Genomic DNA, 17,192 nt, shown 5'->3' with positions numbered 1-17,192 from the left:
AAAAAATCAGATTTTTCTATTTTTATTTTATTTTATTGATGTTACTCGAGGTTGTGAACATTTACATTGCTTAATCAGATGGTCAGGGCTACAAACACACTCAGGGTTACTGTAAAAAAAACACTCAGGGTTACTGTAAAAAAAACACTCAGGATTGTGTATGGTGTATGCATGTTGCAAACTAGGCTGACATTGACGTTTTACGTACACACAAGTATAATTAGTAGGTCTCGATGCAAAAACCCTAGCCCACATGTACAAGTGAAATGCTAGTAGGTCTTGATGCAAAAACCCTAGTCCACATGTACAAGTGAAATACAAAAAAAATGCGCCGTTGCCGGGGATCGAACCCGGGTCACCCGCGTGACAGGCGGGAATACTTACCACTATACTACAACGACCTTGTTGTTGCTAAGATTCGTCTTACTTTTCAGATGTGATCTTCTTCCCACAAGACATTCAGCCAATCTGTTTGCTGTTCTTGTGCTTCTACCACCAGACCAGATTGCTCTCTTCCCCCTTCGTGCGGTGATTCTGGTGCGACCTGTGACGAGGAACAGGCAATCTCGCAAGCACACTTCAGCTCCGAATGCGGCCCGACGCACGACCTGCTAGCCGCCTCATCAACAGTGAGGGGCCTGAAAGAAGTAGCATCAGAGAGGAAGGTAAGTCCAGAGGCACTGATGTCTTACATCACACCGTTTTGAAACAAAACCGGCGATCATTACCAAGCTTTCTTGAAGCAAAAAGGAGCCAGGACAAGCAGCACAGAGCGCATGGCACCCTCCAAGCTCTGAACGAGCTAAAGATAAACACTGATGGAGCGTTTTTTGGCTGAAACAAAAACCGGAGGGCTTTCAGAGAGGAGAACGTCAGTACTCAGTAGCCCTCTCTACATGCTGAAATCATACCTGCAGTTAGGGGCAGTTAGGGGCAGTCAGCTAGCAGTTTCAAAGGAGATAATTTCCATTTGTTTTCAAAACTGATTCGCTCCTTCTAAAACAAGGATTGGTAGAAAACACTGGTTGATGTTAACAGCTTCGGCTGTCTGCTTAGCAACGGCGAAGCTGAAAGAATTCCTCAAGCATAGCTTTGTTCAATGCGGTTTCAGTTTCGCCGATATAAACTGAAATAGAGTGGCACATTCTTTAGCAAAGATATGGCTGCTTTTAAGTATAGACAAAAGATACGTGGCGACCGATTTTGGCTCCGTCCACTTTTGTAATGCAGTCTTCGTATTTTGCTCCAAAAAAGAGTCAAGAGTGGAGTTAAAAGTTCTACCCCCAACTGTAGATGCCACTCACCATACACACATACAAAAGAATGACACCACAAGCTGCGTATACGCAGTAAACATGTTTCTACTGCATGCGGACACACATACACAGCTTCCAGCTCCGGCTTACAACGCCAAGCTCAAGCTTTCTTGGCGTGGGCGCCGGCCTCCGGCAAACACACGATCTGGGGCGCGTGTACAGAGTACAGGGTCGCATACGTGAGGAAAGAGGCGCTGCACGCCGCGAACACCCTGAACCACACGGACGAGAACAGGGTCAGGTAGATGAAGAAGGCCGTCATGCCGATCACCGCAACAAAATTCGCGACGCACTTGAGCGTGGACAGGTCTTCTTCGGTTCCTTCATTGGGGAAGTGGCCTTGTGTCAAAAAATCAGACAGGAGCTCGTCCTTCAGTCTGAACCTCTCCGTCAGCCAGCTGGATACTTCGTCCTCTGCTGTCGGTATGTCAGAGACCTGGATGATCTTGGTGTGGATGTGGACCTCGGAAGGGTCGACGCCGTACACGTTGTCCATGAACGTTGGGAGCCGATGCTTGTATGCGATCGTGATGTCGTAAACTGCATTGATCAGCAAGCTACAAGTCAGTGGGACTGTAAGAAGGAATACTGAAAGTAAATGTTGCAAAGCTGTTCATAGTTAACTACATTATGTAGGTATTTCAAGCAAGTCACACTGCCAAGAATTCATTAGGCTTATGTTTGAGCTCTACCAGTACAAGTCAATTGCACTGAGATTTTAGCAATATCAACAACAGTCAACCTTCTGGGATACCTGGAGCATTCAATGTACTTGGGATGTTGTTTCAGAGCTCATAAGACAGGATGGTCTAACTAATAATAATTTGAACAGACCAAAGCAGTCCAGCATGAAGTGCTAATGTCTGATAAATGCACAAATCCTAACACTCAGAAAATGGCTGCCAGGATCCTAGCATTCAGAAAGTTCCTTACAAATGCTACAACAAAGAATTGAGGGGATAAACTCCAAAGGAGAGTTATGACGGGCGGAGACAGATGGTTACCAGCATCCAAGTTACTCCTCAGCTCTTGCAGGCAGCAATTGAAACCTTTTATCTTGGGAAGGAGGACATTTTTCAGAATAGGCAAACCATGCTCTGCCGCATACTCTTGACTTTTGATGCATTTCTTCTCACTGAGACATTAGCACAAATCAGCATCCACATTGAGAAAAAAGGAACAAGTACAGGAAAATAGAAAATCAAGATGCAGAAGGCTATTATGCGAGTAAAAGAGCAATTAATAAGTGCGTCCAATATCTAAATTCATTTTAGAGAATGCGAAATCTGGATCCTGGATCATTTGTCCAACCAAAAAATTGGATTGATGGAATGCTGGAAGGTGAACATTCAACAATAGTTTCAGCAGACCGGAATGTGTGCCCAAATAAAGCAGCTGGTAAATAGAAACATTTAGTAATAAAAAGTATGGGAACAGATCTTACGTATAATCAGTGCCTTCTGGAAAAACTGCGAGCCAAAGGGGATCCTTGGGGTACTTCAGTTCAGAAAGCCTTCTTCGGATTAGTGGTTCGTCAACCTCCCAATTCCGCTCTACAGGAATAAACTCAATAATGTGAAATGCCCAGTTGAAAATAGGCAACTTCATCAAACTTTTCTTCAGGATGTACTTGATAGACTGCAAACGGCCTTTCCTCAATGCAAGATCCCACAGGTACATCCAATCTACCTCAGTTCTGTGGTTAGCAAACAGCAAGACACACTCTTTGGGGGGCACCTTTTCACCAGAGAAAACAAACCTTGTCCTGTTGATCTTCTCAAACAAAAAGGGAAACATGGCTAACCACATCCCGAACAGAAAGCACGTCCACTTTCTGCTGTAATGCACACTGAACAACCGTACAACGAAGGTTGTCACAGGGGCTAGGTAAACCATCATCATGCATGCGGTCACCGGCATAATCACCAAGCACAATACACCACGGCAGCGTCTCAATGCATTCAACGGACGGTGTCTTGGTCCATTGTTGAAACTTGAAAGACCAGGAGGGTCAACACTTTGCACTTGCTTTCCGTTCACATGATCCCCTAGGGAACCCGTTGAACCGTTCATCATGCAGTACCAAAATGTAAACAGTTGTTCTTTTCTGCAATTCACATTCCCAGCACCAAAGGAGCCATCTAGACTTTCACCTGCGATGGGAGAAATGAGATCTGCACAGTGTTAATTGAGACCAAGGCATAAGCATGCTAAATTGCTAATACAAATTAGCGGTTTGCACAATTTATGCAAAAAGTGCACCTATAATTTTGCTGCTCTATGGAAACGTATAATAAAAACCAAGCAAAGATAGCCAAAATAAGGGACTACTAAAGGCCTGACACATGCCTTATGCAGTAACCTTGGGAAATATGTCAGTCTATAAAGCCTTAAATCCAAGAGAAAGTTAACACAAAAAGATAGTTCCAACTAGCAGTAACTCTAAGTAGATAAATCCGCATATCCAATTTGGAGTTTACAGTGATACCACAACCTGGCAACCCTAAACAAATGTCAATATCCACAAGTCCAGAAGCTACAGGGAAACCAGAATGCATGTCTGTATGCCCCTGTAGGTGATTGCAAATGAGAAGAAGTCCTTAAACTGTGTGGGCAAATACATCCTGAAAGATCCAAATACAACGATAAATCTTACAGACAGGCCTAACTGACATGTTGACATGGATGGTTTTCAGCATGTGAGCCATGAAACCTTGAACAGGGCATTCATGGCAACGATGGAACCCCTAACCAAACTGCACAACAGAGCTGTCACGGCAAACATCTGCCCGCCTGTCTCTACAGGTCTAGAAGTTGCAAGGAAACCAAACGCAGGTTTGCATGCAGCTGTTTGTGATGGCAAATGATAAGCTATGTTAGTACACAAATCTTACACACAGACTGAACTGACAGGTTGATACAGGCGGTACTCAGACATGTCAGGGGTCAAATCTTGAGCAGGGCGTTCATGGCAACGACCGAATCCCTAACGAAACTGCAGAGCAGAAGCATCACAGGCCAGCGCACACTCTAAGCATAAACTGGAACAGCCCTAGCAATCACCAACAGAGAAATTCCAACGAAAATCGACCGAGCATGGAGCAGCATCAGAGACAGCCTGAACACCGCCCGAGATTTCCTCACCTGTCGCCCTTCCCCTGGCACAAGGACGGCCTGGCGCTGATAAATGCTCGGGGCAGGCAGCAAACCGAACTCCACGAGCGATAAATGTGTGCTGGGTCCCCGTGGCCAGATCCCAAACTCCCAATAGTGGCAACAAAGCCGCACCCACACCCACTAAAAAACTGCATCTGCACGTAAAGGCCAGCAGCAACCCAGCAATGATGGCCGGCCGTGGCATGCCCGATGAGCTCGGCCGTCCCGGGATCCAATCCTTCCCCGAGCGCGCTCGAACATCCCGGCAATCCCCCTGGACACAAATTCGGTACGAAATGCTGCTGCCGAACCTCACCTATCTGACTATCGGCGCAGAGGAAGCTCGGTCGTGCTTGGCGGAAGCGGGGGAGATCCGGGCGGATCTGCGGGGGAGGGAGGAGGGACGTACCGGAGAGGGGGGGAGGGGAGGCCGGCGGGGCGGGAGGGTTGCGGTCGCAGCGGGCAGCGGGCGGCCGGCGGCGAATTTGGAGTTGGACTGGGCGTTCGTGTTGGTGGGGTTTTGGCTGCGGGCGGGCGGGCGGGCGTGGAAAACTGGTGGAGGAAAGCGAGTGTTCCGGGGGCGGAGGGCGGATTGGGTATGGGTGTGGACTGTAGTCAGAGGTGGTGGTGGATGGGCGAGGTGGGATGCGTGCGTGAGTGCGAATCTGGAAGGATGATGATGGCGGGGGGCGTGCCGACTTGCGTCCGGAGGCCACGCCTGCTCGGGCCGCCGGAAAAGGAATCGCTCGCCAAACTGATGCACGTGCAGCGCAGATGGAGTGTCTTGTGAAGGATTTCCTTTTTCTTTTACAAAAAAATTCAGGTGTTGTGTTGTAATAATTCCTTTTTTAGTTGGTTGGATGAGCCTCTTGCCTTTGTTGTCAAGTAAGCTCGCGAGAGTGGACGATCTGCACACGGGGACATCTCCACCCGCTTTTCAAAAATGTACTCCCTCCATTCAGGTGTGTTGGGCGCCTAAGGCTGCCCGTAATGGTAGTATCATGGATAGTACTCTCTCCGTCCGGAAATACTTGTCATCAAAATGGATAAAAGAGGATGTATCTGGACGTATTTTAGTTCGAGATACATCACCTTTTATTCATTTTGATGACAAGTATTTTCGGACGGAGGGAGTATCATGCATGCCAACTAAGCAATTTTGATGAGATGGCATAGAATTAAGTGAAGAAAAAGATGCTTGAGTATCATATTATACCGTATTATATTAAATGATGTGCTACTTTCTGTCATGCATGGCAATAAATGTGGTACTCTATGATACTCCCTCCGTCCGGGTTTATTAGGCCTAAAGACAACTTCTCCTAGACCAAGACATATAGTAATTTGCGCACATTAATTCTTCCATTTCACTCCCAATGCACTCGCTCACATGCATGCAGCCAATGAAAAAACACGCATGAAGTGTATTAATTTCCCAGCCATGGCATCAACAATAATGACTTCCAATGCAACCAATGAAATGGTTGCATGCATGCACCTTTTCAAAACGAGGCCTTATAAAAAGGGACATGTTTGTGATGCTGAGAGGCCTAATAAACCCGGACGGAGGGAGTACCAACCTATGATACTTTGCATTACGTATGTAGTACTCCCTCCGTTTTTATTTAGTTCGCATATTATCTTTGGTCAAAGTCAAGCTTTACAAACTTTAAACAAGTTTATAAACAAAAATATTAAGATATACAATAACAAATCAACAACATTAGATTTATTATTTAATGTAATTTCACATTGTATAGATTTATTATGATAAATGTCTATATTGTTTTCTACAAACTTGGTCAAACTTTACGAACTTTGACTTTAGTCAACTCTAATATGCAGAGTAAATAAAAACGGAGGGAGTATCACACACTAGTATTATATGCATGATACTAGTATATGATACACCCCATTACATAAAGTTTTGTGTAAAAAAATATTTTTGTTTTGTCCCAATAAAAAAGACAAAATTTACTGCTTCTAAATAGCGTTTTACGGCACAAAATTTTGTCTTTTTTCCACAGGCTAAAAAAAGTTGTTTTTCTGTGAAACTTTCTGCACACATATAAAATATGGAGATGTCCGCGCACATTTTTTTCAGAATTTTTTGACATTTCAAAATGTGTTTTTCAAAGTGGGTTCATATGTACCCGGGTTCATCAATGCACTTTTCGTAAGCTCGCGGACAATATAACTTCATCTTGATTTCAACATAGCTAGCCATGAATGATGGCCAATTTTTTTCCACAAATAATCTGATGAGACAAATTGGGTGCTGTTAACATGTTTTCCTACATATTTGGTCAGCCATGAACAAGTTTGACTTAGGACAAACTAAAAACTTCAAGTATTTTGAAACTGAGGTAGTGCGTTGTAAAGTCGGGTGACGGGGGCAGCCTTTAAACGGAGGGAGTAAGATATATTCGTCGAGAACTACTTCCTTTACTTGTGTGTACTGCAATGCTCTCACGCATCATCGCTACGGAAGAATGCTTTAGGCTTCAGCCCTAACTTCTTCATCCTGAGCCGACAGCCTGCGCCTGCAGATGGGGCACTTCTCGCTCTCCTTGAGCGTCTCCCCGAGGCACGCGCCATGGAAGATGTGGGGCAAGGAGCACCCCGGCCACGCGGCGGCGTCGCTCTCCAGCGGCTCGAAGCAGACGGGGCACTCCTGCCCAGCGCCCTCCTCCATGACGATCCTCCTCCACTTCGTCGGCCGCTCGCAGTCGTCGTCGGCGACTTCATCTTCATCCGCGCACTGCACATGCACCGGCTCTGGCAGGCGCAGCTCCATGCCGACGTGGTACCCGGGCCATGGCTCCGCTATCATGCCTTGCAGCGCGTCCATCACCGCATCAATGCGCCACTGGATGTAGTTCTCGAGCCGGAGGATGCCGACATCAACGATCAACTTGAGGCGTGTGGTCCCCGACGGAATGGCCACTTCCATGTTCGTGACCAGCTCGGACCAGAGTTCCTGGAGCTTGCTGCTGTGGCGGGCGGGGTATATCAGCGGCGCCAACAACGACCCAGCCCACTGGAGCGAGCCCGCCACGTCACCGGCCGGCGGGACGACGAAACGGAGATAGTGCAGCATCGTTTTCTTGGACACCTCCACGCCGTCGGGCGCCGCCTCAAACTCGGTGTAGCGGTAAAGCACCAAGATCTCCTTGTCCTTGCCTCCTCCTTGTTCTTGGCTGGCGGTCGGGCGATCAGCCGGCGGCGACACCACGACGGCGAAACCCAAGAAGCCGGCTGTGTTCCCCGAGGAGGCGGACTACAGTACCGGCCCAAGGAACCGGCCTTCGGGCACGTACTGCCCCCGCAGTAGCGGCGGTCCGCCCTTGACACCGCTCGCTGCGGCCGCTACGCGTGAGTCGATCTTGATTGGCACCTCGACCTCGCCGTCGCTCTCCTCCTCGTCATAGTTGTCATCGTTGTCGTACGACACCTCGTCCTCCTCGTTGTCGTCGGCCTGATCTCCGCCACCAAGAACTGGCTCTTCTTCTTCCTTGTCTCCCGCCAAAGCCGAGGGCGATGGGAGCGCGAGAACGCAGCCTTGAGGCCGGACAGTCGTGTTGGTGGAGTCGTCGGGCTGGTTCATCGTCAACGAAGCCATCTTGTCCATCGATCGATCGGCGCCGTCGTCAACCATGGCCAGGTTTATCGATCGGCCGATTGACAGCGGCGCAATGGAGCTTCTAGGCGGAGGTGGAGGTGGAGTTTGTTCTCGCCGGAGCAAGATGAGAATAGAATGTGTTGGCTTCGAACCCGGCCATGTTGCCCCACCTTTTATCGACTCCGTGCATTCCGAAGCCGGCTCCAAGCAGTACAATCGAATTTTTTTGTGTTCGCGTTCGTTTCAAAATAGGAAAGAAACACGTTCTCAAAAAAAGAGAGGAAAGAAACGCTTGTTGGAAAGCAATTGGAAAGAAACGCATATTTTTGCTTTCAAGAAAAGAAAGAAACAATTGGGAGAAATTTAAAACTGCACGAAATTGGAAAGAATAAAAAAGCGCATATTTTGATTTCAAAAAAAGAAAGAAACAAAGCGGGAATTCTAAAATTGCACGAAATGGGAAAACCAAAAAAAAGCGCCGTTGCCGGGGATCGAACCCGGGTCACCCGCGTGACAGGCGGGAATAGTTACCACTATACTACAACGACTTTGACGTACCAACCTTCACTGCAGACTTGTTGTTACGACTGAAGGCTATTTGTTTCACTGCAAACTGGAGTATAAGAGAAGTACTACGTATGTACGGTAAGTTTCACAGTTCATATCGCCATATTCTGCAAACACACACAATCTCAACCGCTTTTCGTTCATTCCTGACTCGTAGCTGAGCTCACTTGTTTGTCCTCTTCTCTGTACAAACAAAGCCAGTTCAGTAGCAGCAGCCAGCAGGCAGAGCATCCGTGTCCTGTGCTAGAACCAACCTCTGCTCTGACTCATGACGGCGGTCGGCGGGCATGCATGCATGCATGGTAGAGCTAGAAGGAGAAGTCGTCGTCCTGGTTGGGCTTGGGCGAGGCGAGGATGGCGGTGTAGAGCCGGAGCTTCTCCTCGCCGAGCGAGGAGCAGCGGGACAGCGGGCGGCGCGGGCGGATGAAGGACAGCGACTCGAGCGTCTTGCGGTGCTTGTAGCGGCGCCACGCCAGCTGCACGGCGACGGCGGCCCAGGTGCGCCACCCGGGCGAGTAGTAGCGCGCGCTCCGCCGCACCCGCTCGTTGGTGAAGGTGTAGCGGAAGTGCTGCGTCACGTACTTGACGTCCGCCGCCTCCAGCCCGAACACCTCCGTGCTCTCCAGCGTCACCAGCGTCGCCGACGACGCCGGTAGCCGCCCCACGAACGGCCGCCGCAGGCACCACGACAGCAGCTCGTCGCCCGTGAAGTTGCCCGGCCCCAGCATGCAGCAGCTCGTCGCCCCGTTCCGCAGCTCCTGCCTGCACTCCAGGTGCCCCCGCACGATGAACACCATCCGCTGCACCGGGTCACCCTCCCGCACGATCTGCATGCATGCATCCAGACACCACAAATTAACAACAACACGATCGCAGCCATTGATCCATTTGTCAGAGCTCTGATGAACCACTTACGGTCTCGCCCTTGGGGTAGATGAGGGAGCGGACGCGGTCGCACATGTTCTCGAGGACGAGGTCGTCCATGTGCTGGAAGAGCGGCACCTGGCGGACGAGGTCGAGGCAGAGGTGGTACTTGATGTCGCGGCGGAGGGCCTCGGGGAGGTCGCGCACGATCTGGCACTCGTCCACGCCGCGGGTGGCCGCCCACCGCTGCCGTTCGAACTGCCGCACCCGGTGCCGGTAGCTCTGCGGCAGCTCCTTGCGCTTCATCCACCACTCGAGGCTCCGCAGCCGCGTGTGCATCGCCTGCTTCTTGGACGTGGTCGCGTTCAGGAACGCCTTGATGTTGCCGATGAGCATGGTGACCAGGATGAGCCCGCCCGTGATGGTCACGATGTTGAACACGATCTCCAGCCACTCCGTCGTGCTCTCCAGGTTGCCGAACGTGCTCAGCGTCATGAGGCCCCAGAATATGGGGAGCAGCATCTTCTCCAGCCGGCTCGTGTTGGCCACCAGCATCACCGTCCACTTGTACGCCCCGAACTGGTACTTGTCACCGCTCACGAGGCACATGCTCCTGGCCGTGGCGTCTGTGGCCCACGCGAGCCTGTCGCCGGCGACGGACGCCGCGGCGCCGGCGCCGCCGTAGTAGAGAGGGCTGGGGCACGCCAGCGGCCCCGACGCGCACCCCGGCGGCCCGGAGATGGAGCACTGCTCCTTGAGGCACTTGGTGGCCCTCTGCACCCCGAGCAGGTACCAGCACGCGCCCACCGCCTGCACGTACGTAAACGCAATGCACGTTAGTAACTTGATCGATCATCCGTGCATGCGGATGGGCATGGCGAGGGAGAGGTTGAGGGTGACTGACGTGGGCGGCGACGAAGTAGGCCATGAGGTTAAGCACGATGCCCCACCAGATGGTGCCGAAGATGTGGCCGGACTTGTCCTGCGTCCGCCGGAGGAAGGAGACGGAGTGGTAGATCTTAGGCAGGTACTCCAGCAGGAACGCCACCAGCAGCACCGTCATCACCGCCGTCGTCGACCCCGCACGGATCATCGCCGGCGCCGCCACCCAAACCACCATCTGCAAATGAAACCCAGTTACGCGCGCGAAGCATTGATCATGCCTCCTCTTTTTTTTCGAATATAAAGTTGTGGCTTTCTGTTTGGCTCTTATGAGCGTTTATTTATTTCATACTTCGAGATTTGAAGACTTGTTGCTGGATATTTTTACTACTAATATGAGCCGTATACATCTTTCTGATGCAGAGCCTGGGGTAAAACTCCTTTTCGAAAAAAATGCATCGTCCATCTCGCTACAGCAGCCGAAAAAAACTAGACTAGACGACAGGACGCGATCCGATTTTATTTTCTTTTCGCGACAATACGTAACAACAAACAAATTTATTTGCAAAAAATAAAAACAAGATTAGCACGTGCAAACGACTGTAGTGTAGTGTGTTTGGCTGGTGAAAGTGACTATACGAAGTTGGGCGTCTGTAATGCAAAATGCGCCACGCGTGCGAGTATTACTATGTTTCTAAGATTGGCATGGGGATCGATATACTCGAACCGATGGGGTTAATACATTGATCGGTACGTGCCAACCTACGGCTGAACATTGTTCGGATAGCATGCACGCAACGCAACCTACATACTGGCATTCTGCAGGACGGTAAGCATTTTCTTTGGCGATTTCCAGAACTGATTATAAGGGAATATTACGCGCGTGTGGCTTGGATTTTTTTTCCTAGATAATACGTGTCTCATTCCTATATAACAAAAGATTAAAATGTAAGCCATGTAAACACGGACTTGACAAATTTGGGCAGATCAAAACCATAGGCTTTGTAAAGGACCATCGACCAAGAAAACAAATCACAATCAAACAGACGCATCCCCTGAGTATGGCTTCAACGCATGGCACCTGCCTCCGGCGTCCCCGTAGCAATCATAAAAAATAATGCGACGAATCACCTCTTCATCCAAGCTCGATGTGGCTTCGCATATAACTTTACGTGCCTTTAAAGTAGCTTACCAAAATATGAAGCCATTGCTATTGAAAGAATCTGGCCGAAGCAGCACCCCGAACACACCATCAAACTTCAGATTTGGCATCTCCACACGACTAAGACACCGAAAGAGAAAACCATACCTATCAGCCACCAACTACGAACCCAACACATGGTCCGTCTTCCAGATGCCGTTGATATGGACCACTATCTGCAGCCGCTCATCGACTATCTCCCAAACTCCACGCCGGCATTGGAGCAGATGTTGTTGCAACGGCGGAAAGCAAGGACACAAGTCTGCCACAGGGATGCCGCCATCGCCGCCGCGACATCTCGCTTGAACAAGTTACTTCCCATATCCATCGCCAACCATAGAGTTGGTCATGTTGTCGGGAAAGGATTTGAAGCTTCTTTATTCAGTGCAGTCGTCATCGTCATCGTAGTCAAGACATCAAACGATCTAAAACCTAACCTACTAGGGTCCTAAAACCTAAAACTACCTGATCTACGGCGGAGGGGAGACATGGAGGACGGCGCCGGAATTTGGGCAAGCGAAAACAGACGGCACCCATGCCCTATGTACGTGCGTGCCTCTGTTTGGTCTGTTATATATACCCCTAATGCCCTATACGTTCGTAGTATGCTAACGCTGAGCATGGGCATGGGGATGGCGATCGATTGGAACACAGGACATGAGCTGGTACAGGGCCCAACGCATGCCATGCAGGTTCTGGCAGATATAATGCGATGCTACGTGCACATACGTACGTACGGTCGGCGAACAAGGCGACGATGCAGCCACGGAAGCTCCAAGCCGTGGCCCTGTGCAGACCGCTTGGACGCATGCGTGTTACGAGCCGATCAGCTGACAGGGACCGCACTTCATCACATGTTGAAAAACTTTCCAGTTTATGTGCGAATATTCCCCTTCTGTGCATGCTGAGGTGTGAGATAAGGTGGCGTGTCAATGCACGGTACAGTAGTTTGCAGATCATTTGTTTTGTGAAGGAAAATGTTGTCCAAGTTTTTTTTTACTGATATAAATAGTGTATACTCGACTGTGGCCATTATTCGGGAAATCGGTAACTGGTAGTTGCTCGGTCGACTTGCGAGTAACGATTATTCGGTGAATCAGCCTATTAACTGGATTAATCAGTCCACCATTAATCGGTACATTAAATAGGACCTTGCCAACACATATCTAGTTTTCTATGTATTGTACTACCTCCGTCACAGTTTAGAAGGCACAGTTAAATTTGTGTGCGTTTTCACAATAGACAAGGCTTAAGGCGCATTGCATTTATTTTAGTAGCTAATTAGTACTCCGATATACTATTTCTATATGCATGCGTAATGTGAATGCTATTTTTTAGCCCATCTCACAACCAATAGATAATCACCTAGGTCCCAGAGAATTTTCAAGCACACCTTCTAAACCGTGACGGAGGGAGTACCATACTCTCAGCTATGTAATATACGAAAATATAGTATTGTTTGGTTGAACCATAGCTATTGAGGAGCGAGATGGGGATGGAAGGGGTTATGGGTCAAAACTTTGGGCTTTGTTTGCCCACAATTTAATGGACCAGCAACGACAGGCCAATTAATCAGCCTCACAAATTAACACAATGAAAAGTGTTATTCAATTCAGCCACCCTACGAGTAGCGCTTAATTGACCCGTTAACTGATTAATCAGATGAATTCTTGAACAGTGACCGTGGTTAACTGGATTTAACTGGATTTCCAGCTGCGTGTTTCATTATGCATCACATGTTTTTGCACACACAATAAAACTAGAGTCAATGTAAGCAGCATTAATAGATAACTAAAACAAAGTGAAGTGTGGTCCTTGCAGAAATCAAACGAAGAACAGAAAAATGGGAGGTGCAGCCGTGTAATATAAATTCCATTGCGTCAATATTTGTAGTATCTTTGATCATTTCATGCAGCGGCTTTTCAAGAAATCCAGCTGAAGTTCATCGTAGAGATGGCTCGGGGAGGAAACGGAAGGGGCACGCACCTGCATCACGGGGAGGATGACGAAGAAGTCGAGCGCCATCCCTCTCCTGGACCTGGCGTACGCCGGCAGGTTTCGCGCGGCCGCGGCGTCGTCCTCGGCCCGGTCCACCGCGGCCTGCTCCTCGTCCGCGATCCCGCGCTGGCCCCGCGCAACCGCCGTGGCCGCGGCGCGCGCGACGCGGAGCTGCGTGACGAAGTTCCACGCGTGCAGGGCGTCCACCATGCAGCGGAGCGCGGTGACCGCGGCGGCGAGCCAGCCGTCGAGGAAGACGCACATCAGCGGGCCGCTCACCGACACGGCGTACAGGAAGAGCGGGTCCACCATGAGCCCCGCCGCGCAGGCCAGCAGGTAGGCGCGGTTCCACTCCCGGACCCACCTCGCGCGCGGGTCCAGCGCCCACGTGTCCCCGACGCGCCACTGCCCCAGCCCCAGCTGCTGCCGCCGCCGCTGCCACCGCCGCCGGAGCTTCACGCCCGTGCCGCCGCCGCCGGACCTGCTGCCCTCGGCCTCGACCCGGAGCGGCGTCGACTCTCCTGCTGACCGCGCGTCGTCGGCGCCGGATGGCGAGGCGGCGAACGAGGGCGACGAGCGCGTGGAGAGCTCGCCCGACATGGCGGCGCTGCGCAGCTAGGTAGATACTTCGGCGCCGGCGAGGCCGTGGATGGAATGCGCGGCAGAGCACATCAGCTCGCGGGATCGTGTGAGGTGGATTGATGAGCTTACATATACAGGGCACAGCTAGCTAGGTAGCTCGCGCATTGATCAGTATTCTGTACGTAGATATATATATGACCACGCTACTGGTGCGTGCAACCACAGCACTGTGCCGAACTGAAATGACCACGCTAACCTCCCCCGTCCAAGTACTTAGAAAATGGTATCAGCGTCAACACGATCGCGCGAGTCGTATATAAGTATGAGCTTAGTCTGAGCACCCGTTTTAATCAAATGCTGTGTGTGATAATTCCTAAAATAATTGTATGTGATATGCATTGTGTAGTACGAGCTCTTGGAAACCTGAAGGGTTTATTTGTGATGTCGAACCGGAAGTGTGTGGAATAAAATGGTTGCACCAACGTACAGTACAATGATTCCATCCGGCCGGGACTTGCGTGATTGTGTTGGCGTCGATCGGTGGCGCTGTCCAAGAAATGAATGAACGCGGAGCCGACGACGGAAGGCGAGACAGCGTGCATGCGAGGTGTGCAGGCCAAGACTCAACAAGGTCGGTCCCGGCGCCCGCCCGGCCAGTGGCCACCCTAGCAAGGCGATATCCATGAATCCATCACACTCCATCGTGTCTATTCTGGATCTCCGTCAATAAATATGCTCCGTCTCGTCAGGGATTGTCGCCTCGATCATTCGATGATTACTAGATATTTACACTCCTCCCCTGCTCTCATCAGGGGAGTTTTCCACCGTCGGATATGATCTACCTCGCGGCGGAGAGTGCTCCACCGCGGGCATGGGATCATGGAGCAAGCCCGGCCGCCAGCCACTCTGTCGGCTACTCGTCAGATGTTTTTTCGTCGCTCGAATCATGCATCCAACCTACTCCCTCCATCTCATATTATAAAAACGTTTTTCAAGCTACAACGAGTAGCTACGTACTTAGGCACCGCTCGGAGCTTGGAATGCAAGAGCGAGCGATCGGCCTATCTGTCCGGCTCTCCGATTGCCATTCCAACATTTACGATTAACCAATTATTGAGCTAGTATGAATGTAGTGATGCTGATGCGGGTAGCCAGGAGCATTCAATTGCTATATACGGTGGTTGTGCTGTTTTTCATATATTTTTTGCGAAATCGGAATGTACGTATGTGCAATCTTTTTGCATTGCGAAATCGTACAATCTGTTCAAATGATTGATATTAGTCAATTAGAGGGCCCCATCTGGTAGGTGTTGAGCGACCGGTCCAGTGATGAAATTATGTTGACTATACGGCTGAATGCATAAAAATTAAAATTGTGCCCCCGTGGCTTCTTGGTGGCCGAAGATGAGCTTTTCGGCCAACTCTTGGCCGAGGAAGGGTCTTCGGTCTAGTTTTGGTCGAAGAGAGGTGGACCAGAGCCGAAGAGTTCATTTCGGCTTCGTTTAGGCCGAAGAGCACTCTTTGGTCATCTGTAGTCCGAAGAGTGATCTGGGACCCACCTCTTCGCGTAAACGATGGGCCGAAGTTGCATGGAAGCTCTCTTCCCATGCAACTTCAGCCCATCGTTTACGCGAAGAGGTGGGTCCCAGACCATTCTTGGCCTACAAATTACCAAAGAGTGCTCTTTCAGCCTAAACAAAGCCGAAATGAGCTCTCCGGCCCCGATCCACCTCTCTTCGGCCAAATCTAGACCGAAGACCCTTCTTCGACCAAGAGTTGGCCGAAAAGCTCATCTTCGGCCAACAGGAGGCCGACGGGGGCATAGTTTTGATTTTTATGCATTAGGTTATAGTTTTCAAATTTGCTATAAAAAACATCATAGTTAAAAAAATCCAAAAAGAAAGAGACAAAGTTACAGGATCAGTACGTATAGTGCTTCATGTAACATGTTTTCCATTTCGCATCAGGTTTTAGACATCTATTGTGGTGGAGGGATTAGTCTAGTTTATGAAGGATTACTCTTTCGCAGTTTCTCCACCCGAATTACAGGCGAATGTCGAGATGCGGAGCACGGAGCGAGACCCTATGACCTTGATGTAACTTTTAATTTTATCAATCGTCATAGTTGTTCAGGTTTCTTTGACCTGATGTACTTTGGTTAGCCAATTTGAAACAATCATATCTTGGCACTAAATTAGTTTAGGTGGCAAGGTAATCTAGCAGTTGCAAAGATAGTGACACTTGGATTTGTTTGGTTTAATAACAGATCCTACCTGCATTATATCGAGAGGAGATGAATGCTACTAGAAGCAATATCGGATTTGTTATTCTCAGCATGGTCAAGCGTCTCGCATACATGCGTCCATGCATCCATGATCCATTCATTGTTTTAATGGAAGTAATAAGAAACAATTTTCTGTCAAATGGCCTTGTATTTGGGTGCAGGCACAAACCATTTTCATGTCTGGGACGACATGTTTGTACATATACTCCCTTCGTTTCAAAATAAACGTCTCAAGTTTAATACAACTTTATACTACACTAAAATTGATATAAAATTGAGACACTTATTTTGGGACGGAAGGAGTAGTACCTTTGTCCCTTAATATAGAACTTTTTTCGCAAAGAAAATATAGAACATTTTGGCAGTTGGGCCTTAACTTGGAGATTTCACATGCCTTGATGTGCCACCTGAGACAGAGATGCAAGTTTACTTTTTTTTTAAACCAGAACTCAAAGGCTCCGCACAGCTATTAACTCGATTTTTCTCATAAAAAAAGAGAATATATTAACTCGATTTACATGTGGGAGAATAAAAAGAAACAATTACAATCATCAGTCATTCTGTCACTGGCGTCGGCCCGTCGCATTTGCGCGGCTTCAGCTTGCTCGGACAAAAATGCTTCACGGCATCATACGCCGCCACTCCGAAGCCGACGTCGCGATCGACATCCAACTCATACCGTACGTACTGTTAATGTACGGCGTCCGTGTTAATTTGGTC

The 17,192-nt window shown here is 49.4% G+C and overlaps 2 protein-coding genes and 2 non-coding genes across 8 annotated transcripts; all 4 read right to left on the bottom strand.

Annotated features, from left to right (window-relative positions):
- Positions 1-329: 329 nt before the first annotated feature.
- TRNAD-GUC lies at positions 330-401 on the bottom strand. The gene has a single exon. It is a non-coding gene; the product is annotated as a tRNA-Asp (tRNA).
- A 786-nt stretch (positions 402-1,187) lies between these two features.
- Positions 1,188-5,011, bottom strand: LOC119348888 (probable 1-acyl-sn-glycerol-3-phosphate acyltransferase 5). Of its 5 annotated transcripts, none has more exons than XM_037616892.1 (4): positions 4,882-5,011; positions 2,761-3,469; positions 2,321-2,451; positions 1,188-1,856 (listed from the first exon to the last, which is right to left on the bottom strand). In XM_037616892.1, the coding sequence occupies exons 2-4, from the start codon at positions 3,390-3,392 to the stop codon at positions 1,417-1,419; spliced, it is 1,203 nt and encodes a 400-aa protein (XP_037472789.1). In that variant the 5' UTR covers positions 3,393-3,469; positions 4,882-5,011; the 3' UTR covers positions 1,188-1,416. The 5 variants fall into 5 exon arrangements, with proteins under 5 accessions (XP_037472789.1, XP_037472788.1, XP_037472784.1 ...); XM_037616891.1 differs by lacking the exon at positions 4,882-5,011 and adding an exon at positions 4,789-4,873; XM_037616887.1 differs by lacking the exon at positions 4,882-5,011 and adding an exon at positions 4,461-4,869 and having other exon boundaries at positions 2,761-3,490.
- A 3,559-nt stretch (positions 5,012-8,570) lies between these two features.
- Positions 8,571-8,642, bottom strand: TRNAD-GUC. Its single transcript has one exon. It is a non-coding gene; the product is annotated as a tRNA-Asp (tRNA).
- A 73-nt stretch (positions 8,643-8,715) lies between these two features.
- Positions 8,716-14,421, bottom strand: LOC119348887 (cyclic nucleotide-gated ion channel 4-like). The gene is made up of 4 exons (XM_037616886.1): positions 13,595-14,421; positions 10,430-10,645; positions 9,577-10,335; positions 8,716-9,488 (listed from the first exon to the last, which is right to left on the bottom strand). The coding sequence occupies exons 1-4, from the start codon at positions 14,204-14,206 to the stop codon at positions 8,970-8,972; spliced, it is 2,106 nt and encodes a 701-aa protein (XP_037472783.1). The 5' UTR covers positions 14,207-14,421; the 3' UTR covers positions 8,716-8,969.
- Between the last annotated feature and the right edge of the window lie 2,771 nt (positions 14,422-17,192).

Source organism: Triticum dicoccoides, chromosome 1B (genome assembly GCF_002162155.2).
Source record: "Triticum dicoccoides isolate Atlit2015 ecotype Zavitan chromosome 1B, WEW_v2.0, whole genome shotgun sequence".
Classification (NCBI taxonomy): Eukaryota; Viridiplantae; Streptophyta; class Magnoliopsida; order Poales; family Poaceae; genus Triticum; species Triticum dicoccoides.
The sequence above is the reverse complement of the archived record's forward strand: the minus strand, read 5'-3'. Positions and strand labels throughout refer to the sequence as shown.

Bases quoted from the DNA above. Each gene is read 5' to 3' on its own strand.
- LOC119348888 (XM_037616887.1), bottom strand. From the start codon at position 4,677: ATGCCACGGCCGGCCATCATTGCTGGGTTGCTGCTGGCCTTTACGTGC. The intron at 3,491-4,460 runs GTGAGGAAATCT...AACACTGTGCAG, and splicing joins TGCCAGGGGAAGGGCGACAG to ATCTCATTTCTCCCATCGCA. The intron at 2,452-2,760 runs GTAAGATCTGTT...CTAATGTCTCAG, and splicing joins CCAGAAGGCACTGATTATAC to TGAGAAGAAATGCATCAAAA.
- LOC119348887 (XM_037616886.1), bottom strand. From the start codon at position 14,206: ATGTCGGGCGAGCTCTCCACGCGCTCGTCGCCCTCGTTCGCCGCCTCG. The intron at 10,336-10,429 runs GTCAGTCACCCT...ACGTACGTGCAG, and splicing joins CCTACTTCGTCGCCGCCCAC to GCGGTGGGCGCGTGCTGGTA. The intron at 9,489-9,576 runs GTAAGTGGTTCA...GCATGCATGCAG, and splicing joins TCTACCCCAAGGGCGAGACC to ATCGTGCGGGAGGGTGACCC.